This window comes from Strix uralensis, chromosome 10 (genome assembly GCF_047716275.1).
Source record: "Strix uralensis isolate ZFMK-TIS-50842 chromosome 10, bStrUra1, whole genome shotgun sequence".
Classification (NCBI taxonomy): Eukaryota; Metazoa; Chordata; class Aves; order Strigiformes; family Strigidae; genus Strix; species Strix uralensis.
The window spans coordinates 3,453,594-3,478,158 of record NC_133981.1 but is presented as its reverse complement, the minus strand read 5'-3'; the positions used below and the strand labels follow the sequence as shown (position 1 = coordinate 3,478,158).

Below are 24,565 nucleotides of genomic sequence, written 5' to 3'. Positions count from 1 at the left end.
TCTCCCAAGAAAAAAAAAAAAAAAACAGCCAGAAAATATTCAGGGCAACGTGCTTTAACCAAGAGGAATTTCACATGCACCAGTCATCGTAGGGCCAATTTGATTTTGTCATTATGGAAAAACTGAGAACTATCAAGACCTCAGCTGGGTAACAGTTGGATAGGAGAATGATCTCAACACAGGAGGAAAACAGCACAGACAGGAATTATCTTCCCGAATAATGCAGATAGACTTTGTGTGCACTAGGCATCTAAACACAGTTTGCCAAGATACTCTGAAGGCCCCTTCACATAGTTTATCAGTCCTGATGGCTACAAATCAGTAGCAACATTGTTCTCAACCCAAACTATCGTGGAGCATTACAAAGCTAGTGAAAACAAGCAGGAAAAATACCCTGGCTCATACTACCACACTTCCCCATCATCAACTCATACAGGAGGTTTTTTCACCTGTATCCACTACATAATGTACTCCCCATCACACCTATTAACAACAGTATTAAAACCACCAATTGCTTTACTGAAAGAAACCAAAGGCATATACAGAAGCAACACAGCACTACAGAACATGGACATGTGGGCAGAGGTGAGGGCTGGCAGGGGGTGAGACAACTACCTAAAAAAATCTAAGAGAAGCAATTTGCACCGCTAGACCAGGAGTCAAAAAAGTCCATGTTTTACCTCCACACTGCCTATAAGATGCCCTATGCCAGCTAATCCCCCCTTCCCCCCCCCCCCCCCCCCTTAATTTTCCTACCAGTAAAATCAGTATATTTCTTCTGAGATGTCACAGTGTTTCTACACATGAAAGCTAGAGCTAAATCAACAGATCTAACCAGAACAGGAGCAGGGACAAACTGCCCTGGCAGAATTGCATCTTGAACTTTTGGGTGGAAAAACACACCTGAAAAAAAATGTAAATCACTGTGGCCATTTCACTCGTTTCATTCACAGTCAGTACAGGCTAAGGACCCACACACACATCCCCGGGGAGAAACAGCATCCCCAAAAAAAGGGGATGATACAGTTTAACTGGTGAGATTTTAACCTAAGCTGAATTACACCTTCTCAATACTAACAGAGCTCCATAGCAAGTCCCATTGCTCAAGATGAATTTTTACACTGTAAACGCACACATTTCAGTAACAACCACCCTTCTTAACAACTTAGGTAGTTTTGTTTTACAAAATGTTGAAAAGTTTCCATCATTTTTCAAATATGTGTCAAGGCCATTTACTTCCTCCCTCACAACCTTCTCTTACACATAAAACTGAAAATTTCAGAATTCCTTGCAAATATTACCCTCACACAGTGACTCTCATGGAAACAATCTACTTCACTATGACTCAGAAAAAGGAGAGATGCCCTAAACCCTGACATGGGAAGAGCAACAGAAAGCTATAAACTTTGCTTGCAAGAACAGCCTGCTCCTAAATCACCCCCATCCATCTCTGCTGTGTGACATGGTTTTAAAAAAACAGAAGGAATTTTCAGTCAAAGGATGTCACTGAAAGGATCCTGGTTACATTTGCATACAGCTCTGCAAAAACCAGAGAAGTTACATCAACATTTGGACATGCCATTTCATTCTCCCTGCTCCTTCAAGGTCATCTTCTCCACGTGCAATTCAATAAATTTCTGCTGACCAGTTTCAAGCTGACAGTCCCAAGCTGCATCCAAGAAAGGCCTAACTAATGATTGCAGGTGTCAACGGACAGTCTCACTTTTAGAATATGTTAGCACTTTATTCTTTATTAATTTATGACTTCTATCTGCCTATGTAAGACTTAAGAAATACTAGAGCAGGAAATAGGAACTGTGACACATTAATTTCATTCTTACATTCTCTGGCAGCTTCTAGGGAAGGTCTTTTCCCAGTCTGTGAATTTTTCATCTTCTTACAAATTCTGTATCTGAACTTTTCCTAAAGGATACTCTGAACCCTCTGTGGCTGAAGAGAACCCACCAAAGAGTGGACTTGCCTGATGCAAGCACTCCCATGCTCTGCTTCTGGAATTTCTCTGACACACACTGTCCTCCAAGTGTTTCAGGAGCTAAGCTGGAAAGGTAACAAGCACCACTCTTCTAACAGTGATTTCCACAGGTGTGTAAAGGATGCCATCAGCTTGGGACTTTGGCATCCAAGTGCCACCCACATCAGGCAGAGCACCCAAGAACCACCTCTCCAAAGAGGACCATCGCGGGCAGCATTAAGGCATTTCCTTTACGTATCTCTCAAGTCGTAGTTTTAATCTCAGCAAAGATCTTCCTTAAAGAGACAGGTCTGGGATGGCATACCCCAAAATACAACATCTACTAATTAGTACAACCTTCCACCTTCTGCCCGGCCACCGTCAGATAAAGGATGTGTCCCAACCCTGGATACTTATCTGTGGACACAACCGTTCAGACGAAGTACAGAGAACTCTACCTACACATGTCACCCTCCTGCTCACGCGGGTACTCAGCTACCATGCTGCAAAGTCAGAACAACTGCTATCGGCTGTGAAGCATAACACAGCCAATACAATCTGCTTAGTTCCTTTACTGCAACATGATTGATTTGGGGCTATTTGTGAAGATTTTAATTAAATAAAGGATTACCCTCACAACAGATGAGGTTTCTTGCTTATGAGACATACTGCTCATGCCCAACATGAATTTTCTCCACAGCAATATGCATTTGGAGATGTCACAACATGCTAACATTTAAGTAACTTTATTCAAACTCAAACAGCCAAAATGCTGTCTCAGATTCTACTGGACCAAATAGTCTCACTAGGTACAAAACTAAAAGCCTCAACACACAGTGAGCAGACGGAGCAACACACACTGGGATTTGCAGCACACAGACAACTGCTCTGTTTCAAATATATGCTGCTATATAACAAAGTGTTCCATATTAAAGAAACAGGATTCAAGTTTCTGCTGCAACTGCCCTTGGCTGAATTAAATTTTTGCATTGTTCCAGTCACACTCATGTCTGTATACATTTTCAGCAAAGCTAGATAGAATTCACGTTATTTTTTCTTTACTACTACTTTTTTATAATTTGATTGACAATGTATCCTCAGTAATTCATAATTTTCTGCATGCCTGGATCTCTCTCAAGTCATAACGACTGGCAAGTAAATGCAAAGTAAAGACTTTCTAATTCCAAGGTTAAAAAAAAAAAAAGGATAAGGACTATGGTGTAGTATTTACACAGATTTGTAACAACTGCATACTAAGTAACATTTTGCCATCTTTCAAAATAAGACATCACTTCCACTCTCTGCTGTATTTACTTTCTGCAAAAATATACCTACAAGAATTTGTTGGTTTGAAACAGTTAAGCACCATGTGTAGGTTATAACGCCATTCCACCATCACAGATCAAGCCTACATTAAAACTCACACCTGACCAGCTTCCCAAGCAAACAAGAGCAGGCGAAAAAAAGACTACACCGCAAATTTTCAAGCAGAAAAATCTTATGTTCATCTAAAGAAAGTTCTCTACGCACAGCAACCAAGGGCACAAACCCACCGCTTCACAGACTGGGCTACTATCCACTGTGTGGTGAGCACTCTCCTTTAAAAGGAGTGTGAAGTTACAGGGACAGCCTGAGCTGGCCACACTGTGTGCAGCCACCGAAAGGCGGAGAGCCTGCTCCCCTTCTCCGGTCCCCACCACATCCTCTGCACTTCCACCCATATGCTCTCCCCTATTTATTTTGTGAGGGCTCTGGATGCTTGTCAAATCTTTTGGTGAGCCAATTCAGTTCACTATCTTGGCAAAAAAATAATCCAGCAAAAACCAAAACATAAAATAATCCCAATGTAGCTTTCTGCTGGGTTAGCAAGCTGAAGGAGTTCAGAAAAGGGATCCAACAAGAACCAGAGCTGGCAAACAGAAAAGGCAGAACGCCCCGTTGGGTAGGAGAAGAAGGGGGAGCAAAACTTCCCCCATTCAGCAGCAGAGCTGTGGGATGTACTCAGCTGTCTCGCGTAACTTCACCCGGAGTAACCTCACTCGCAGGGTGCAGTTCTGCAATAGTTTCAAGCTGACTTCAGTTGGCACAGCTTCAGCACAGCCTCCCCATCCCTTTTTGCACTGGTGCTAACCTGACCCCACAGTCGAGCAGTTCAGGCAGAAGCCAGCAGAAAACTCTTACTTCCAAAAATGAAATGCACTTGTTTTTCGTCATGGTGGCCTTCCTGAATAGTTCACTACTGCGGCAAACATGTGCCAGAAGAGAGCCAAAAGTGGGAAGGAGAGCAGGACTGTGGCAGCAGCACGTTAGGTCAGCTTGAATTGCCACGGAACAGTATCACTAGTGCGCACCAAAAACCTGCACAAAGCTGTATCAAGAATATACAGTGCATCACAGACACCCATTCCAGTTTAACACACACATTTCCATATACAAGCAAACCCTGAGGTGGATATTAGAACTGCACAACAAAGCCAGTTTGTGGCAAGCTCAGAACCTGACTTTCACCCTACAAGTATCCTTGTTCCCTATTAACCTCCAGGGCATCTTGAACTCCAGAATCCTTGAAATTCATGAAACTGCAAGAGGACTTTGCATCAGAAAGCCAGTGTCCTCTACAGTCAAGCAGAGCATACTTAACTTGATCAAGCAGTCGTCTTCTCTTCAAAGGTTCACTTCAGCTCTATTTATACAGGAAGCTTCCAGATCTTTGCTGTGGCAAAAGTTAATCTACAGCCACATTACTGAAAGCATTCTTGCAGCATGATTATAAGTTATTCCAACCTAATGCCACCATAACACAGGAAATAATTTGTTTTAGTGTCTTTAGTTAAAGGCCACATGAATGCAAAAGGCTCACATATTCTTCCAAGTATCTATAAATTGATACTGCAACCCAGGTTGAGACATGCTAACTATTTTAAGGGCTCCATGCTGAACCCCCAGGGCACTTCAGTTTCCTAAATCACTGGTTCTCAAACTTTTCCCAGTGTATTTCCTTCCTGCCTACAAGCATGGATAAGTTCCCACCTCCTCACTCTCTCCAATAAAAACATCTGAGAAATGCTTCCACACCAGCATCCTGAAAGGGGTACCAGTCCTAGAGAGTGACTGAAAGCATTGCCAGAAAGATGTAATTTGGGCAGAGGCAGAGCTAGGAGACAGGGCCACGCTGAAAAATACTCCTCTGCTCCTATTCTCTGCACTACCTGGAGCTGTGATGAGAAGTCTGTCTTCCCAGTCCCATCCTCCTACGAGCTATCACCTCTGCAGCTCCCATATTCTGCTCCCAGAAGCAAGCTGCGTCTTTCCCTCCTCCAGTCTGAGCAACACTGTCTTACATGGGCTTCCTTATCCAAATATTTCCATGCAACACAATCCTCCGGCCACTTATTTTCATGATTCAAAGTCTATGCAAAACCAAGAGACTGCATTATCTGACACTAACAAACTAAAACTCCAAGCTGCATCCTGACTTTTTTTTTTTTCCTTCCTTTTACTGCATCACCATCAGCAGGCATGTTCTGTTAAAAAGTTTGATGGCCGGGTCTCACACGCCTTCCCTATCAACAACTTGCATTTCAAACTGCTCACTTCAAAGTCAAGAGGATTCTTTCCAGTATCAGAACTTCAAACCGTCTTCTGGGCTGCTGGCACAGTCACTGAAAAAGTTTTGTCCTGTAAATCAGCAAGGCTGCAGAAGAAAACCCTGGTACAAGCTCCGTAAGGACAACAGGAATAAGCCTGAGTCACTAAATGAGCAGCTACCAAATCCAGACAATATCTTCTTGTCAATGTGTATGATTGCAATTGTAACCATGCTCTAAATATGAACACATCAAAAGCACCGTGACCTTTCTACTCTGAAATTACTTTGAAATATTTTAGGGCTTAAGCATTTTGGTTTTAAAAACTCACATTCTGTCTCAAAAGGCTGCTTGTAAGTGAAAAAATAACTAAGCTCATTTAGAACAGGATGAATAAGCAAAAAAGTCTGCTGCCTTGAAAACTGCATAGATCTGACTGCTTGGGATACCTCCCCTTTGCTAAACTTAGCCCTTCCATGACCCTTGGGGAGGAATGCAAGACCTGTCTACGTTATCAAGTTTATAAGGATTAAACTTTAGCATAAACAACAGATCACTTCTAAACTTCACTCTAAAAGCCAAATTCCTGACTATTTCTCAATGCCACTCTTCTGTGTTCCTCCCTCTTCATTCCCCCTTTTTTCTTTCATGTTTGGTGAATGTGGGACTATTAGATTCCTGACCACAAAAGAAATTACTTCTCCTGCTCACTAAAAGCTTGCCACTCAGACTGCTGACAAGTCCTCCCACATTTTTCCACCTTGAAGTCTGAGCACATCAGCACACTTTTCTGAATATTTCCCATATTGCTCATTAAAATAATTGGGTTTTGTGTGTGTTTGGTAGAAGGAAAATAAAACTCACCAAGAAAGCTTTTCTTTCTAAAATTTATTATTTAAAAATATAATTTGTTTGTTCTACTGTTTAAGCATTTAAATTAGATTTAAGGATCAGAAAGTTGCAGATTTACAATTTAAACAACAATATTGACGCTCCTATAGGGCTTGTGGCAACAAAAACTAGCATTAAGGCTATTATTCACTGCAGATTTCTTCTTCTGGGCTACAGCTTTTCAAGTTCAGACTCATCAGTTGAAGTGAGGGAAAAATCCCTTTAGCTATTTTTGTTACAGGAAAATAATACTTCACCACTAGCTCGGGCAAGGGGGAAGGGGGACGATGAACAAGAATCTCCTGATTTGTCGCGTAGATCATCCTCCAAGACAAAGAGCATCTTTGCTAATTATAGAAGAAAAAAAAATTTAAACTAGGAGCAGTTGAAAAACTGTTTCTCAGCATGCTCAGTGGGCATTAGCTGCGATTTCAGCAGCTTAGCAAGTCCCACCCCTGCGTGAGCTCAGCGGGGAGGCCAGGAGCACTGCACATTCTCCCTGCTCAGCAGGGACAGGGGCCACCGCTCGGCTGATTTGCTACAGGAATACTGGAAAATTGCCACCAAAATAGCAAATCCTGTGGAAAAAAAAAAAAAAACAAACAACAAAAAAACAACTAACAACCAAACCAAGAAACCCCCAGCAACTTCAATAAGGAATTAAAAAAAGTGGAAAAAAATAATCTCGGCTCCCACAGTTTCAAGATGTTGAACTCCTGCTGCATTACAGTCTGGGGCTTTTTCCATGATCAAAATAAGCAAAAGGTTTAGGCTAAGCCAAATTTATACAAAACTGTCTCTAACAATATAAGTGTAAACTTACTGTGCACCATCTCTTGCCACAAGTCAGTCACGGAAGCCAAAGACTGGCTGTAGAATCTTTAACAGCTTTAACATCCATAGCTATTTTTCTTTTAATTTAGAAGAGGAAAAAAACCTACATAGACAAGTAAAATGCAACAAAGTCTTTATTTTAAAATCAAATAGCAGCTTAAGTTTCACAGGGGCAACTGAGACCTAGTATCTCACATACCATACATTAAGCATACATTTAACACTTTCAACTGAAGTACTGCTACTACATCTTGTACACGTACAAAAACCTTTGCCTACTGCAACCTTTCTTATACACTGCACATAACACAAGATTTCAGTGTTACACACACAAGCAGCACCAGAGTAAGAGCACAAATATGCTTCTGTAATAGTGATATTGCCTTGAGAACAATGATTTTTGAATTTTCAAACCTCTGAACACTCATTACGTTTATTTTACTATTGCCAGACCAGATAGAAACATTTTTATCTCATCACATCATTCAAAACAAGTTTGTAAACGTCTGATCATCCAAAATGGGAGAAAGAATAGACCAGTCAGACTAATAAATTACATGGCTGGGATATCACATGTTTAGTTCTCCTCGCATGCTCTGCACCTGGGAGTTTGAATCAAATATCCTTTTTTTTTTTTTTACTTCAGGAAACATTTGGAAAATTTAAGTCGATGGCTGTTGGTTGTTTTTTTCCCCCCAGAAAAAAAAGCATAAACCTTTGCACGTTTTGAGATGCCAGTTCAATGCCCTCTCTTTCCTATGAGTTTTTCCAACTTTGACCTATTACTTTTCCAAATAAGATCTGGCTATAACTGAGTCCTCTTCCTAAACAGGGATTTAAACATATGTGGGATTTCACCGCCCCACCTTGAGGTGGGGAAATCTCACACATTATCTAAGGAATATTACTTTCAGGTCACTTTGGATATGACAGTAAAACGAAAGGCCGGGGCCTTGTCAGAGCAGTGCCAGTTATTCAACAGGATGCAAGGCAGCAGACTAATTCCCCATTATAACATACAGAGAGACTGTAAACACTGTACAGAGAGACTGTAAACAAAGACTAAGGGGCCACGAAGATCACTTGCTGTATTTATTAAAGCAAGGAGCTAGCTTTCATACTCACAGAATCCCAAGTTCACTGCTGTTGCTATGTCACTCCATGCCAGGCAGCAGATACCACATTCAGCCCCAGTGACAGATGCATTTTAGGTGGGTTAGAAGTTGCACACCCCACCTTGTGAAACAATTCGGGTGCTACAGATTCTCAAATATAAAAGCTACTCAGAGTTTGGCATCTACCACACGACTGCTGCCAGTCAAGCGGATTTAAGGGCATATATTTTAATCTCTCTCACATTATTCTGGTCCTGGAATTTCTGCTTCAAGCTCATAGTAATTCTGAGTTGGTAACTCAGGCCAGGGTAAGGGGCTCCCCATTATAGGTGTTAGTTTACAAAGACAGCAGTTGTTTTCTCATGCTAATGTATTCCCCTTTCCCATACCGCATACCTCAACTAACAGTTTCATCTTTTAACAAATGCACTGGAATATGCTGATAGCTCCAACCTGACAACACAATATCATACAGACAGCGGCCAGTGCCAATTGGTTAGTTAAGAAAGGCACTCATTCTTCCTTTAAAAAAAAAAAAAAGGAAGCTATTGCAGTCAAGTAGACAAAGTGTGGATAGAAGCTGGCAGATTCCACAATACATAGTCACGTCAAAAATGGCCTCCTGCAAACTGTTCCTTCATCAAGCATTTGAGTCAACTGAAAGAGCGGAATCTTCCCCATTATTCACAGGAGTTTCACCTCCCTATTCCACAGCAGAGCAGCATTTTCTATACATTTTGACACACAACCACCTAAGAAGCGCAGAGGATAAATTTTACTCTGCAGCAGAGGGAAAGTCTTCTCCCTGCTTTCTGTTTCCAGTCCCAAAGTTGAACCGGGCCTTTATTTTGACTGTTCCCTGGTCTGTGAATGGAAAAATCCCTCCTCAGCACTAGCAGGCTGGTGTCTGCTGCACACACCCACTGCACACAGCAGAAATTCCAGTCAATAAGGCAAGTGGGGCCCAGGCGATGGAAGGGGAGGAAGGAGACATACAAACAATAAGAAAAGCATCTGGCTCTGTTACTGGCTGGAAAGGAGACGGGAGTTCAAGACAGACACGACTGCAGCCTGCACTTAACAGAAAGATCATATCAATTCTCCCTGTCCTACTTTTCACACGGACCAAAATATCTGGAAAGGGTAACTCAGTGTTTCCAGCCCACACTTTAATGCAATTCCATTAACAGCAATGAAACCCACCTTGTAGGTTTTTGTCCCACTGGACCAAACCGTATCCCCACTTCTGCTTTGGACCTGTGGAAATGGCCCGAAAAGTAAAGCCCTTTGCTGAACATGAGCCAGTCATCTCTCCACCACCACACTAATGGAGGCTGCTCTGCTGTCCTTCCCTGGAGATAGCAGCCAAGTCTACTGAAGCTTCTCTCATAGCAACCAGAGCTCCAGAGCCAACAGCAGCTGCTGTCACTGCCTTCAACGCTTACCCACAGGATCCAGAGCAAAGCAACACCCTCCTCCCTGCACCTCTAGAGCAAAAAAACCCAGAAGGCTGGCGACAAGATGACTTCCTGGGTCAACCACAAGAAGAAAAAAAAAATAAAATCCTAGTATTTCCTATCCAAGTGAAAAGGGGAATCTCCTATTTCTACTGCAGAAATAGGAAATTCCTTTTCTGGGTTTAGGTTCTGGCAGTAACACCCAGTCAGGGTGGGGGAGGAACCGCCTGAAATCCACGCTGCACCGGCACACCACCGGACAGCACCAGCAAGTTGTTCGAGACCCCGCTGCCCCCTTGGCAGAAGCGGGAGGCACTGGCCCCCTCGCCCCTCGCCCTGGCCCGGCCGGACCCTCCCCGCTCCCATTACATCATGGCCAGAGCCCGCAGCAGCCACCGCAGCCCTGCAGCACCCCGTGCCCTCCGCAGACCCCCCCCCTCCTCCACCCCCCTCCGGGGGATCTTAGTTTCTGGCAAAGGAGCACGGGGACAGGGCCGGGAAGCGGCTGTGACCCCCCCCGCCGCTACACCCGTCTCCACGCTTCCCCAGGGCCACACGCGGCCTCGCACCTCGCCTCCCTCCCTCCCCCCGGGGCCGGCGAGACGCTGCCCGCCGCCGCTTCCCCGCCCGACCCGGCGGTGAACTCCGGTCACCGGCACCCAAGGACGAGCCGCCGGGCGACAGTGACCTTGCCGGTGCCGTCAGAGAGAAGGCGGCGGGGGTCGGAGCGGGGCCGGGGGAGATGGGAGGTGGGGGGGGGGGGGCGGGCAGGGCGGGCCAGGAACCCACCCCGCGGCGGCCACGCGTGACGGACGAGGAAATGCAGGAGAATCCGCGCTGCAGCCACCAGCACCGGGCGGGCCGGGAGCGGGGGGTTACAGGGGGAAAGACGCCGCACGGGCACCATGAGAAAGCAGAAAATGCAGGTCAAACACCGCCTCCCCCGAGGCCCGGAGGGGCCGGCAGCTCGGGGCGGGCAGCGGCGGCGGGGACAGGCAGCGGTGGCCCGGAGGAGGCTGCCCCGAGAAGGACAACGACCCCCGAGGCCCCTCCGGGACAATAAGGGGGGGAAAAAAAGGGGGAGCGGAACAGGCCGGGCTGCAGCGGGGCTTCCCCGGCGCTCGCTTCCACCGACAAAGCCCCGCGGCCAGGCCCGGCCCCAGCCCCGGCCCTGCCACCACCGGTCCGAACCCGTCCGCCACGGGCGGGAGCGCACCACCGGGACCGCCATGATGGCCCGCGCCGCCGGGCCGGGCCTCTCCCCCGCCGGTTCGGGTCGGGCCTCCCGGGCCGCTGCCCCACTGCCACGGCGGGGCCCTGACGTCCGGGCCCGCAAGGCAGGGCAGGGCGGAGCGTCGGGCCGCGGCCCGCGCCGGGAGCCCCCCGCGGCCGCCCGCCCTCCCGCCCCGGCATTCCCTCCCGCCAGCCCCACCGCCGGGCACGGCCGGTCCCCGCCCGCCCGCCCGCGCCTACCTGGCCGGCCCGTTCCCCGGGCCCCTGCAGCGGCACTAGGCCCGGCTCAGAGCCACGGCGTCTCCTGGGCAGCCGGCGGGAGCGAGCCCTCGGCAGCGGGTCCGGCCCCTCCCCCTGGCAGCAGTAGCGGCGGCTTCTCCCCAGGCCGGGCGGAAACGGCACTGGGCGCACGGGGATCCCCGGCGCCGGCGCCAGGGGCGCCCCGGACACGCCCACCCCCGCTCCCCGTTGGCTGCCACGGCGCTACGCCCCACCTCGCCGGGCCTCCCGCCGCCCCGCCCGCCCACGCTTGCCATTGGTGGCCTCACCGCCCGGCCCCGCCTCATTGGGAGCCGCGCGTCCGCCCCGCCGCTCGCCCCACGGTTGTGGCGTCCCATTGGCGCGCAGAGCTGCCAGTCAGCGGGCGGAGGGGAAGGCGGCGGGGAGGCGGGTAGGCGGCCGCCAGCGTCGCCGCGGTGCAGCCGGGGCGGGCTGCGACAGTGGCTGCCGGCCGAGCCGTGCTACGTGCCGAGGGGCGGGGCTGCCGCGGTCCGTCACCGCCCCCGCCGAGGCGCCGCGCTCCGCGGGGTAACTCCCGCGTCGGGACACGTGGCAGAAAGAAGGGGCGGCGCGGGCGGCCGGCCGGGATTCCTGGGCGGCAGCCGCCGCTGCGCCGCGCATGCGCGGGCCGGGGCGGCGGGAGGAGGGGGGAAGGCAGGGGGGCGCAGAGGGCATGCGCGGGGACGCGGGGCCTGCCGCTCGGCACGTCCGCGCCGCGAGGGGAGGGGGCGGCCGCTGGGCCGGGGTCCCCTCAGGGGGCCGGGAGGGGCAGCGCGGCCGCCGCCCTAACCCGCCGCGGGCGCGATCCCTCCGTGGCCGCCGGTGCTTCCCCGTCGGGCCTGGCGGAGCGCGGCGCCACCGAGCTGCTCCGCCCCGGCGGCTGCCCACCCCCCCCACCCCCGCGGGCAGGATGCGCCGGGACTGCCGCGCCCCCTCAGCGGGGTGGGGGGAAGAGGGGCCAGCGCAGCGCTGGAGCGTGGGCCGGCTGGTTCTCCGTCCCCCGGGCCCTAGACAAAGGGCGCGGGGCGCTGACCGCGGGGCTGCGTGAGGCGGAGGAGCGGCCTCTCGGCGGGAGGGGCGGCGGGAAGGAGGGGCCGAGACCCGCTGGGCCCAGCCGGGGGGCTCTTTCCCGTGCTGGTGCCCGCGTCTCCGGTGAGCGGCGGGGGAGCGCACCCGCCACGGCTCCGCGGGACGTGCTGGGGGAGTCAGGCTGGCGGCCCCCTCCCGCTGCTGGGATCGCTCGGAAGAGGCTGTGCCGCGCGCCGGGGGTGCCGGGCGGGCGAGCGGCCGCCAACGCCTGAGGGACGGCCCGGCCCCGCCGCCATCTTGTGCGCAGCGCCCGCCGCTCCCGCCATGGCGGCCCGCCCGGGCCCCCGCCGCCACCCCCGCGGGAGGGGCGGTCCCGGCCGCTGCGGCGGGGCTGCGGAGCTGAGGGGAGGGCGGGGAGCGGGGGAGAGGCGGTGCAGGTGCCGTGGCGGGAGCTGCCGGGCAGGGGCGGCAGTTCCCCCGCAGGGCCGGGGGCGAGGTGCCGCTCACGGGGCGCTCAGCCACGCGTGGTGCAGGCACTGGGCGGCTGTGGCGCGGCGCTCGGGGGCATAGTGCAGCGCGGGCAGGAGGAAGCTGGTGAAGGGGGTAACCTCGTGTTTTTTCCAGTTGTGTCTGTCCACCAGGATGCTGTGGAGACTGCGGGGGGAAAGCCTGGAGATGCGCAGAAGAGCACCTAGCAAAGACAGTGTAAGGACAGTACCTTAATTACACTTGCAGGACTGAGAGACTACCGCCCCTCACCTCGCACAACTCATCCAAACCACCCTGAAGGGTCCCTTCCTTCACCTTTGAATCTTCCTCCCTATATGCTTCACCTGCCCTTGCAGGTTTGGCTCTCGGGTGTTTCTCAGAAATCACCTTTCCAAGCCAGTGTTAGGTCTCCCCATTGCTGAGTAGTTCTTCAATGAGAACATGCCAAGAGTGACAGAGTGTTGCCAGAACAGCCATGCCAGAGCTGTTGCTGCTTGTTCCCTGTGCCTGTTGGCATCAGGCCATTTCAGTGCCAGAGCTTGCAAAACACCAGTGTTAAATTTGTTTTCTGCCTGCTAGCAGGGCCCAGAAGAGTGTCACTACTGACTGAGGAGCTATCCTTGTCCCCAGGAGTACATGGTGTAAATGTAGTGATTCAGGTTAGGCATGTGTGGTCAGGCCAGTCTGGTTCACACGGAGAATGAATATAGACCAGGAACTAGTTTTGACTCATTTCTTTTGAGCACCATAGAAGGAATGAGTGTGAACAAGGGATGTGAATGTGCAGTGAGGTGCTTCTTGAACTGCAGCATGGGTCAAGGGCTCAACATTGACTGAATTGTGGGTAGGCTGGGGTGGGTGAGCGTGAAGGCAGAGAAAGAGGAGGATAGACTAAATTGCAGGATGGAGTTGTGATGCCTTGAAGTCAGAGACAAAGATTTCCAGCTTAATGAGTCAAAGGGAAAGGAATTGGGGGGAATAAAGCAGAAGAGTTGTTACAGTTGGGTCAGAAGACTAAATATAGCAGCCACGGATATGAGTGTCCCATTCCTGATCATCATTGTTCCCTGCCAGTGAACGGGTGAAATCCAGCCAGTTACGCACTCTTCAGCCTTCCTGGCATGTAGCTATTTCCTGTTCCTATTTCCATTCTTTCCAAATCCAAAGGAGAAGGAATGGAAATGTTTTCCTTGTTGGGTGTTTGCTATGACCGTTTTTCAGGATTTTGCATTCGTTCCTGGAACACTCCTAGATTGCAAAGGTAGGCAGGGCAGGGAGTGTTACTGCTCTTTATGCAGTCTCCACTTGTCTTCTGTCCCTGCTTGTAGCCTGCGTTGTGTAACAGAACTTTTGGGGGTTTTCAGTGTGAGCTGAGCAGGAGTGTGTCAGAGACCCACAGTGATTTTTAGAGTAAACTTACTCCAATTCTTACCTGGCCTGCTGAAAAATTTTGTTGACTTGTTCCAGGAGAAAGCAATTTGAGGAGGAATTCTTCCCAGAAGTTCAATAATACGAGCAACATGATCTAGACAGAGAGGGAAAACACATCTAGATACAATAATTGTGACACTTCTGTCGGTGAAATGAATAAAACTGATGGAGTCCTACCATCATCTCTGGAGAAATATTTCCCAGGTTGAGGATCAAATAGACGCTCCCCAGTTGCCATTTCAAATGCCTAGAAATGGAGTCGCATTGTTAATTCACTAACGGACTTGGAGTTTTTCTGCCCCATTAACTGATAGCACCGATTTCCCTATCTTATCACATAAAACTGATCCTAAAATAGGGAAATATTCACACTGATTTGATCTGTACCATGGTGAGACAGCACCTTTAGCTCTATCAGGATGTATGTGCCTGATTCAGTCAAGCCTACGAGTTAACGTACGTGGAGTATAAATTGCCTTACAGCGTTAACTAAAGAGTTTCAGCAGCAGCATATTTTTCACTCCAAAGTGCCTGAGTGCAGACAGCCCCATTTTTCTTCTCAGCAAGGAAGTTTTGCTTTAAGTGCAGTGTGTGTAGGTGGGTGCTGCGGACGCGCTGCCCCTGGCCCGTTAGTGTCAGTCACCTCCTGCGCACGCACAGCGTTGTCCCTGCTCCTACCAGGCAGCCTGTGCTCCAGATATCCGCGGGAGTGCCGTAGTCTAATCCAAGAAGCACTTCCAGGGCACGGTAGGGCTGGGTCTGTATCTCCTTGGAAAACGGCTTGTACTGAAACAGAAACAAACTCCCTTTGCTGAGCGTCCGGAAACGAGTAACAGCAACACTTGTGCTCACGTGCTTCCCGCAGAGCGAGGAGGACACTGCGGGGCAGAACCGAATACGTGTTCTGAACTCTGCGCAGGGCACGGCAGGCACGTTCTTGGCCCCACTGACACCAGGGTGAATTTATCTCCCAGCGCTGAACGTGGTTTTGAATTTCCAATTGTAGGGACTAACTGCAAGCTGAAGAAATGTCTAAAGTTGGCAGTGTCTCCAGGAGTACAGTGCCCAGCTCAGAGCTGGGAGTGCTGAATATAACACCCCCCGAAATCAGCATTTCTTCAGCACACTGAAATAGCTATTCAGCTGTAAAAGGACAGACAAGCAGGGTGGGATGGAAGGAAGCACACAGCATCCCATATCATCATGGGACTGAGACTCAGAGCAAGACTCACTGTCCAGCATGCGCTGCCCAGATCTGCAATTTTCACTTCTATGCTCATTAAATCAGATTCTTCCAATCGATCACCTCCTAGATGGAAAGAACAGAGAGAAATCGGGTCTTTGCAAACCAACAGCTATGCATCACTTACCACAGGAGAGGCATGAATGCCTGCCTTTGAAGTTTTTCAGCCTAAAAGGTCCTAAAATGCTTTTTATAATCAATAAAATGCCACCACTGGTTTTTGAGGAAACACAGAGGAAGAGCTGGTATCCAGTCAAAATCGAAGAGGGTGTTTGGGAGGACAGTAGCTTGGCGTGGAGCGGTGTGACCGTGTGTTCCTGTGCTGCTGCAAGGCTCTCGCACCGAGGTTAAATTACTGTGGGCCCAGAGGAGAACACATTCTACCAGCACTAGTCAGACACAAAACATCTGTAATGCCTCCTTAGCCCTGAGCAATCCCGGCTGTCACGGACCTTGGACACAGCCTGCTTGGCAAGCACCGTAAAGGTTACATTTTCATATGACCCCGGAAAAGGGTGATTTTTGGTTTACTGCTTTACAGTGAGCTGTCAGTCTGTGCCTAATATTATGCTTTTCTGCTCCAAGCAAAAGACTCAGTCACTAATTTAGCATTCCCTGATTGCCCTGGAGTTTGAGAGACAAAACAGCACTGTCATGGGAGAAATGCTCATGGGAGAACATTGTGTGAGGATAATATAAAGGGTCTCATTGCTGGGAGATGAGCTGATCTCTCGAGAAACTCTCCAGCCCTACATCTTATTCAATATTCACACCATTCTCTGCAAATAAATTATGTCTCCAAAGGCCCTGAAGATTAGCAGTACATACAAGTCTCCCACAAACCTCGGAAATAGGGGAAATAAAGAGGAGAAGTGTCATGCAGCTTCCTGATCAAACCATTTTGTATGTAAACCTTTCAGCGGCTGAAAACACTGGACACAAGGGAACTATCCTGTACCTAAAGCCGTAAGAATGAGCTCTGAGGTCGTGGTGGGGCTGTTAACAGTTCCCTGAGATCTGTTGTTGTCCTCCACACAAACCTACCTGCAAGACCACGATTCTGTAGGTGCCCTGAGTAGCTTGTAGCCACTCAGCCCAATGTTTGTATTAAGCAGAGACAGGAGAGGCCTCTCAGCAGCATAAGCTGGCTGCGCTGTTTTGTACCGGCCATGTAGGAGATGGGAACTTATTCCTAAGATATCTGTACCTGCTGCCTCTGTTTCCCTCCTGGCGGTAAACACACAAGTCCCTTTTCTTGTTAAAACCACCCTGGAGTGCTCACCTGATCTCTTTAGCCTCAGATCTGTTCTCTGGCTGCAGTCGAACATATCGGGCTGAAGCCTTTGGAGGCTTTTGTCACATCCGTAGAGCAAGACGTTCTCCGGTTTGATGTCCGCATGGATGATGCGGCAGCGCTTGTGCAGGAAGTGCAGCCCTGCCAGCACCTGGGCGAGCAGGCAGCGAGTCACGTCAGCAACGCGAGGGTCCCCACAGCCTCCCCTGCCCCCCCCGACCAGTCAGGCACTGTGGGTACACAAGTTGTGGATGTTCTGGCACGGAAGGGAGAGAGCACTGATGAAAACTATCTGCAAGGAATTGTTTCATTGCACAGCCGGAGCCTCCCGTGCTCAGCATGCCGAGTGAGAGGAGGCCCGGGGAGCCCAGCGGGGTTGTTTGGGGAGGTGAGGGTGACACGCAGCAGAAGGTGGCGTGAAAAGCCACAGAGATCAGCATGGATGGGCAAGCCCGGGAAGGTGGAAAGAGGCTGGGGCTAGGAGGAGGCATTGCAGTCACAAAGCTGAACTTTCTCTGGAAAATCACTCCTGTTTGTGTGGTTGTAGCATCCTTGGACCACCCTGCCTGCCTGCTGATTATCATTCCAGTGGAAGTTGGGCTTGGGGGACAGTTACAGAGTGACATGGCACAGGAGGGCATCCCATCGTACAAGGAAAGAAAAAGAGGTGCAGCACAACCCAGACAGGAGGAGGGAGAGACCATGAGTGAGTGTGTGTAGAGAGGACTTGAGAGCCATGCAGGAGAGCCATGTAGGGAGAGAATGGCTTACGACAGAGCAGGGAGAGTCTGGCCTGTCATGGGGGAGAGATAAACAACGCCCACCAGAGAGAAACAGTTGCTATCAGAAATCAATAACAGCGAAAAGGCTACTGGGAGAGTTACATTTGTTTTTTAAACACTCTGGTCAGTCATAAAGGGCTGGCAAATACTCTCTGTATTATCAAATTCTATTCTGGGATGAACACCAGCCCCAGGGAAATAACCAACCTTAAATGGTAACTATGAAACACGGGGAAAGATTTAAGTAGCTAAACTGGAATGAATCAGAAGTAAATACTGCCCCAGAGCTGATCTGAAGCGGGAAAAAAGATTCTGAGATTTTACAATTAAAGCAGATAAGGGAATGGATCAAGCAAAAGGCTTGGGTGTGAAATGGGGCACAGAGATTAATGCCACTGCATTTTTGTGTAACTTATTCAGGTGTTAATGGAGCTTCTTTAGAGGAAGAAGAGGCTATTCCAGAATAGAGGATGAAGGAGGAAGCTGTTTTCTTTCTTAGTCTCCCTAGAAGGGCACAGGAATCAGGGTAGCAAATCTTCATCTTGGCAAGTGTGCAGACTTCTGATAAATCTCAGCATGAAAGGCAAAATGTAATTTTAACTATTCGGAGGCCTCACTCAGGTTTCCCATTCCTTAGCTATTCCCAGCCAATGCATAAGAAACGCAGTTTTCATGCTCTGTTTGATCGGCACACCACATCCTTACAGGGGATGAAGGAAGAGTTGGCTCTGAGCAGGAAAACCTCAACATGGGTGGAGGACCAGCCAGCTGAACCAGCAATTTAGAAAGCCCTGGAAAGACACCAGCGCTGAGGGAGACGTCGAGCAGCCTTTGGTGCTACGAGCAGGAAGCTGCTGGACCTACCAGCGCTACCCGTGGCTGGATACTGTGGAGTTTGTGGCAGATGACCCCGGGATGAAGATTAAAGTGGGTCTCCCAGAAACAGTCCCTTGGTGCCCCCACCCCATTCCAGCTAAATTCTCACCTGCTGTAAAGATTTTTTCACAAAAGGCAAGGGCAGTCCCTGGGCTGCGTAGTCATCCATCAGACATCGCAGGGAAGGACCCAGCGCCTCAAACACCAAGCACACATGTGGGAAAGAGTCAGGGATTTGCTAACAGAGAGAAGATGCTACCACCAGCCTTCTGCCCTTCACCAGAGCAGCCAAATATCTCCTTATCCAACCTCTCCCCTCCAGCCGCCTCCAGGTGCCCCAGTATAGCTAGTGCCTTGCTCATCCTCCTCATGGGAGCACAGCGCTCGGTTTTACACCATCCTGCGACTCTTTGAGGCAGGCCCAGGCTTTGCTGACCCAGAGCTGCAGCACTCTCAGCAGAAGGATATGGAAGCCGTTCTCTCCAATCATTCTGAAGTCGTCTAACAAACAGATGATGTTTTCTCCTGCTCGGTCCTTCTTCTTCATACTGCTCACCTGAGGGGGAGGATTCCAAGAAAGCTGCGATTACAAACATATATATGCAGAAGGACATCTTGCACCCGTTTTAGCCCGTTCTACAGACTTTCTCTTCCAGGAGTTGGTACTTCATGACAAACCCCATGAAAGCAGCATCAGGAAAACCAGGCTCCAAACACACAAGCAGAGTCTGTTAACCAAGGAATGAGTTTCTGTATGTTGTCTAGCTCTTGACCAGGTTGGACCATCACCCTTACAGTCTCCGAATAACTCAAACTGATCCTGCTAATAGTGTCTAGCACACTTCCCACTGCTTATTCTATCCCATGCAGGCCCAGAAAGTGCTCCTGCTTGTGCTGGAAGGGGATTCCCCCAAGACCACAGCTCCCAGCGGCGATGGCCATCCATTTCCTTTGTCCTTCCGCAGCCTCTGCTCCTTGTCCTCAGAGCGGGGGTGGCTAAGAGCAGCAGGCTGGGACATCACCTTTTAAAACACACCTTCCCTTCAGAAATTTCTCACAAAGGGTTGCAGAGAGGCAGAGACCTCGTGGTTGTCTTCAACCACTCGAAGGATACCTGTCCTATGGGGTAGAGAGCTGCTTCCATGTCTGGAGGAACCCAGTGAAATGGGCTGCTTTGGGCTGAAAAAAGGCCAGTTCTGGGCAACTACTGCAGAGATCTATAAGATACAGAGTGGTAGTGAAAGGGGTGAACACAGATCTTTCAGACAAGAACAAGGGAGCATCAAACCTAGCACTTGGGAAGTTCAAAAACAAAGCAGAGGAGGTGGTTCTTGACACAGTGTGTGGGTAATTGGTGGCAGTTTTTGTCACAGGGGGCTGCTGAAGCCCGCATGGACTCACAGGAAAGCAGGGCAGGTTTCTTGAAGGTAAATCCACTGAGAATAACTGCCCACACAGGCATCACCCTTGGCCCAAGAAATCTCCAGCTGGAGACTGCTGTAGGCCAGGGGAGCATTCAGTGGAAGCAGCACCCTGTGCTTAGCTTGTCCTTACACCCATCTGGATATCTGCTGCTGGCCCAGGGTGCTGGGCTGGGTGAACCCTTGGTCTGCCCCAGCACAGGTGCTCTGGTACCCCCAGCTCTCACAAAGCGCTGATCCTGCTACAGCAATTCTTTTTTTTTTTTTTTTTTTTTTTTTTTCCACAGCTATAACCATTGGGATTCTGGTTTGGAAGGTTGTACAGATGCTGGATCTGCCTGCACCAGCGCGGGGAGGTTTGTGCTGGCACAAGAGGTGAGCAGCCGTGGAGACCAGATCACCCCTCCCAGCAGCTCTGCAGGCACCGACCACCCTGCACCGGTGGGAACAGCCCTGGGAAGCAGCTGCATTCTGCTGAATGGGAAGGCGTGTCTTTCAGAGAGAATTAGTAATAAATCAAGGGTAAGGCTCAGTCTGTGTGCAGGATTGTGCTGATGTGTAGAAAAGCAGCCCTCTGATTAAATTAGTGCCACTTGGTGCTTCCTCTTGCATCACTGAGTCTGGCTCACGTCCCTTTGGATGGGACCTACAGATTTACAAGTATGAACTAAACCTTTCTCAAACCTGTTGGAGAAAGGCCTCAGAGTAATTTGAAATGCAAAATTTAATGGCTTTTACTCATCTAAAGCTGATGTAACTTTGTATTTAGGCAAACTCGAAGAATTGTAAGCATGAGCTTTCTAGAACTAGCAGGTCAAGCCATCTTCAAAGGCAACTAGCTGAGACCCAGATACAGGCACCTAATTACTACATCTATTAGCAAAGGCAGGAGGAAGCTGCCTGACTTCAGATGTTTCTCACATTTTTGCTACATCCTGCTTTCCCCCCCCCGCCCCAGATACTTCCTTTTACTTCAGTATCAGTGTTGTGATAGAGCAATGCCCTGGGAACAACACAAATACAGTGGACACGCTCCCATCTCCTGCTTAAGAACATTACCACCTTTTTCTGTTGATTATCCGCCTTAATCTTTCTGCAGGTTCCTCCTATTTGCTGGATTTCAGTCTCAACTGAAAGAAATGGGCTGACAGGGCGAGTGGGACCCAGCCAGCATGTTCCAGTATGACAGGAGGAAGGAGAAGGTGCCTGTTTCAGAGGCCAGTGCTGAGTCAGAGTGATTTCTATGAATTCCCTAACTGTTTGGTTTTTTTCCTGATTCCCACCTAACTCCTCAGACTGAGACCCAGAGGGAGAAGGGACCATGAGGCTGATACTCAGACCCGAACTCAGCAGCTGTCCCCATGGAGCAAAGCACAGAGCTCCAGAAGATACATACGCAGCGGAGGAGAGCGACCTCGTCCTGGGCAGCCTCAGCGAAGCCTTCCCTGCTTTTCAGGACCTTTACAGCTACGTGTTTCTTCCTCCTGGGAAATGAATCACAGCTGCCAGCCAACGCATGCCGGCGTGGCCCCAACCAGCAGCACCTCCCCTTCTCCCAGCCACCCAGCACTGGGCTCCCCTGGGAGGGTGCTGCCCTCCTGCAAGCAGCCTTGCCCTGCAGCACCCCGGGCCTGTGGGTGACAGTGCCGGTGTCTGGCAGCACAGCTGCCCCCCAGGGACCAGTGAGGGGCTGGAGAGAAGACGTCAATGCATGTGTACTGCAGGGTCTAAATGAGAAGAACCAGTGCAGAGCAAGGACTGATGCCATCTCATTTATGTTCTCTGGTTTCCGGAGACCAGCTCTGCTCGTTGCACCCCACCGATCTCGCTGCCAGGTTTCCCTGTGCTCGGGGGACGCTGATGTGCTTTCAGGCTTCTGTGAGAGGGGCTGGGCCTGCCCAGGAGTTCACCCACCGCTTCCCAGTGCCCTGGAAGGCCGTTAGCCCCTCACCTCACATCCCAGGAGATCAGCCACCCGTTCCCAGCACCCCAAAAGGCCGTTAGCCCCTCACCTCATGTCCTGGCACAGCCAGACGGTGGCAAAGGCGCCGCAGCCCAGCTTGTGCAGAGCCTGGTATTGCATGTTGAACACCTCTCCTTCCTGCACGGGGTGGTGGCCTCCTGCAGGGACCATCGCCAAGAGACATTACTGACCTCTCTAAATGCTCTGGGACTGAAAGAGCAGCTGAGGACAACCATCCTTCTGCAGGAACGGCCGGACAGATCCCGGTGGCCTCCTCTGGCCTGGGAAGAGCCTGGCACGATCTCAGCTCTGGAGCTGCACGCCCAAGGACTGACCTGTGCGCTGGGCTGCTGGCACCTCCTCCTGCACCCGCTGCTCCATGGCCTGGCAACGCAGCAGAAACTGGCACCGGTGGTGCGATCTTCAGCACTTTTATCCTTTAAAGAGAGTTGGAACGCTGCAGGGCAGCCCTACCTCTGCCACGTGCTGCGCACGTTGATTCCCTCTTCTACTCCTGCTGTCCCCTCGCCTCCTTCCTTCCCACCTGCTTCATCAAGCGCCTGGAACCAGGCTGTTACAAACACTATTGGCACTTCACGGAGGCAGGGATTATTTTAAGAGGCCAGAAGAGGAAAGCTGGCAGGCTGGGGCCGCGCAGGGATCCTGGCAGTGTGTGTGGCTGGGCCAAGGCCAGGGCCAGGTGGGAGTCTCAGGTTTCCCTGTGCCCAGTGTGGATTTTCAGGGGCTTAGCGGGGACTGCGGGATCCCCTCCCGCCGCCGGGGAAAGCACCAGCTCCCCATCCCTGTCCCAGCTGAGGAGGGGACACGTCTGGGCTGTCGCTGGCAGGAGCAGCCTCACGCTCCGGATGGGTGTGAAGCAGAACCTGCATTTTAGACACCACAGTGCTGCACATCTGTCCGCAGCCCAGCCCCGGGGTCGGAGCACGGGTTTATTTTATCACTGACCATCCCGTGACGCCCTAGCGAGAGGCTGTGACGGAGGGGGAGGCTGTTCCCGGAGTTTGTTACTATGACAGCCCGAGGTACAAACACCGAGACAGTGTAGATGGACTGATGCAACTGCTGTCCCCCCACCCCGCAGCACCGGTCACCTGAAATAGCAACGCAGAGCCCGTGTTGCTAATGGAAATATCCATGTAAGCTGCTGTAGCTGGGGTACTCCCAACCCAGCATTAATAATTTGAGAATATCACTTGCTGTGTGGCTGAAACTTAAGGTTAACATGCATTGCCAGGTGATAATGATCCCAGTAGACCATTAGCACGGGTAAAAATATTGACCTTTAAATCCTTCAAATCAGGTCACTATAGCTAAATGTTCGACTGCACCAGAGCGTTTTCAGAAATAGTTACAGTGGGCTGGCAGTGGTGGTGGCAGCAGGAGCCACGCAGTGGGGAGTTGTTCTGGGACAGTAACATCTTCGAGGTGCTGAGACAGAGGTGTGACTTCCTCAGAAGACTAAAGTTTCTTTCCCCATGCAGATGCTTCTCTCCCAGCACAGCACCCAGCAAGCTCCCAGCACGGTTCTAATTAAGGGTCCGACTGCGCTCAAGACTCCGATCCTGTCAGGAGCAACCCAGATTGCCAGAGCTGACGTTGCTCCATTCACCCAAGCCCGTACAGCAGTCTGAAAGGAGCTCAAAATCCCTCCACCTCCTTATATTTTTACACCTCTGACTGTGGCATTCACACTGTCCAGAATCGGTCTCTTTTAGGCATAAACCTCCAGGATGCTGCATGTTTGTGTGGCCACTCTTTTCAGCAAGTACTTACTAACGTCTTAGCTATGAAACAGAGATGAAATCCAAATTTTCCATATTTGTGCACAGACTGAGCATATCAGTAACCTCACAAGCTCCTGCACTGCCAGAATCTGCCCAAACCCTCATCACCCTCATCATTAGGAGAGCAGGGTCTGATCTGAGAGCCGGGCAGCAGCCTTAAAGGTTTTATGATACCGCTCACCCTTCACCTGCCAAAAGAAAACTCAAGAGCGCGTGGAGATGGGAGTTCAACAGCATCTTCCCTAGGTGGATTGTTATGGTAATAGGAGATTTTGGTGGGAAAGCAGGACCCAGAGACAGGCTCAGAGTGCAAAACACATCCTAGCACTAGGGCTGATGGAGCTTTTGGGCAGCTCACCGGGCCCTGGCGTCCCTCTCGCTGCGGAGGCGAGGCAAGTCAGTCCTTAGGTGTGTGAGACTTCCCCTCCATCCACGCTCGTTAGATGGATGCACTGGCAAAGGATGAGGAGCGTTGCTATGCAACTTAGTATAGGAGAATGAAACATACTTTTCTAAGCTTTGTAATAAAGGATAATCAACGCTTTGAAGTTCTTCATCGCTTGATGACTTTTAACGTTAAAAAAAACTGTTATTTTGTCATTTAAAGCTATGTTGCGCAGAACCTACTGGCTTGCTGCAAGCCTGGACCAGGTCAGAGACCTTCAGCCTAAAACCGTAGTGGTCTGTGAGAGCTGGGGGTGGGGAGCAGTGCTTTGCCTCTGGCCTGGGCCCCTCCGCTGAGCTGCACCAGGAGCTGCCCACCCCCAGTCACGCCTGTGCCTCTGGAGTCGCAGAGCTCACTGGAGCCACGCGCGCCTCCATCTTCTGCGCCAACGCAGACCTGATGAGCCCTCGCTGAGCGCA

At 50.6% G+C, this 24,565-nt stretch overlaps 2 protein-coding genes and 1 long non-coding RNA gene across 5 annotated transcripts in view; 1 reads left to right on the top strand and 2 right to left on the bottom strand.

Annotated features, from left to right (window-relative positions):
* SETD5 (SET domain containing 5) overlaps positions 1-11,524 on the bottom strand; it is a 69,857-nt gene extending 58,333 nt beyond the window's left edge. For both annotated transcript variants that reach the window (XR_012630222.1, XM_074878919.1), the window contains exon 1: positions 11,330-11,524. The gene's annotated coding sequence lies outside the window, so the exon portion shown is untranslated. The remainder of the gene's footprint in view (positions 1-11,329) is intronic.
* A 578-nt stretch (positions 11,525-12,102) lies between these two features.
* LOC141947746 (uncharacterized) lies at positions 12,103-21,362 on the top strand. Of its 2 annotated transcripts, XR_012630246.1 has the most exons (4): positions 12,103-12,520; positions 13,022-13,102; positions 20,221-20,455; positions 21,033-21,362. It is a non-coding gene; the product is annotated as an uncharacterized LOC141947746 (long non-coding RNA). The 2 variants fall into 2 exon arrangements; XR_012630245.1 differs by lacking the exon at positions 12,103-12,520 and having other exon boundaries at positions 12,998-13,102.
* On the bottom strand, positions 12,901-22,277 carry LOC141947745 (SRSF protein kinase 3-like). Its single transcript, XM_074879196.1, has 11 exons — positions 22,232-22,277; positions 21,946-22,054; positions 21,330-21,417; positions 18,981-19,068; positions 18,622-18,728; positions 16,843-17,005; positions 15,550-15,626; positions 14,996-15,103; positions 14,495-14,564; positions 14,319-14,411; positions 12,901-13,088 (listed from the first exon to the last, which is right to left on the bottom strand). Exons 1-11 carry the CDS (start codon positions 22,275-22,277, stop codon positions 12,901-12,903), a joined length of 1,137 nt encoding a protein of 378 aa, XP_074735297.1.
* Positions 22,278-24,565: the final 2,288 nt, after the last annotated feature.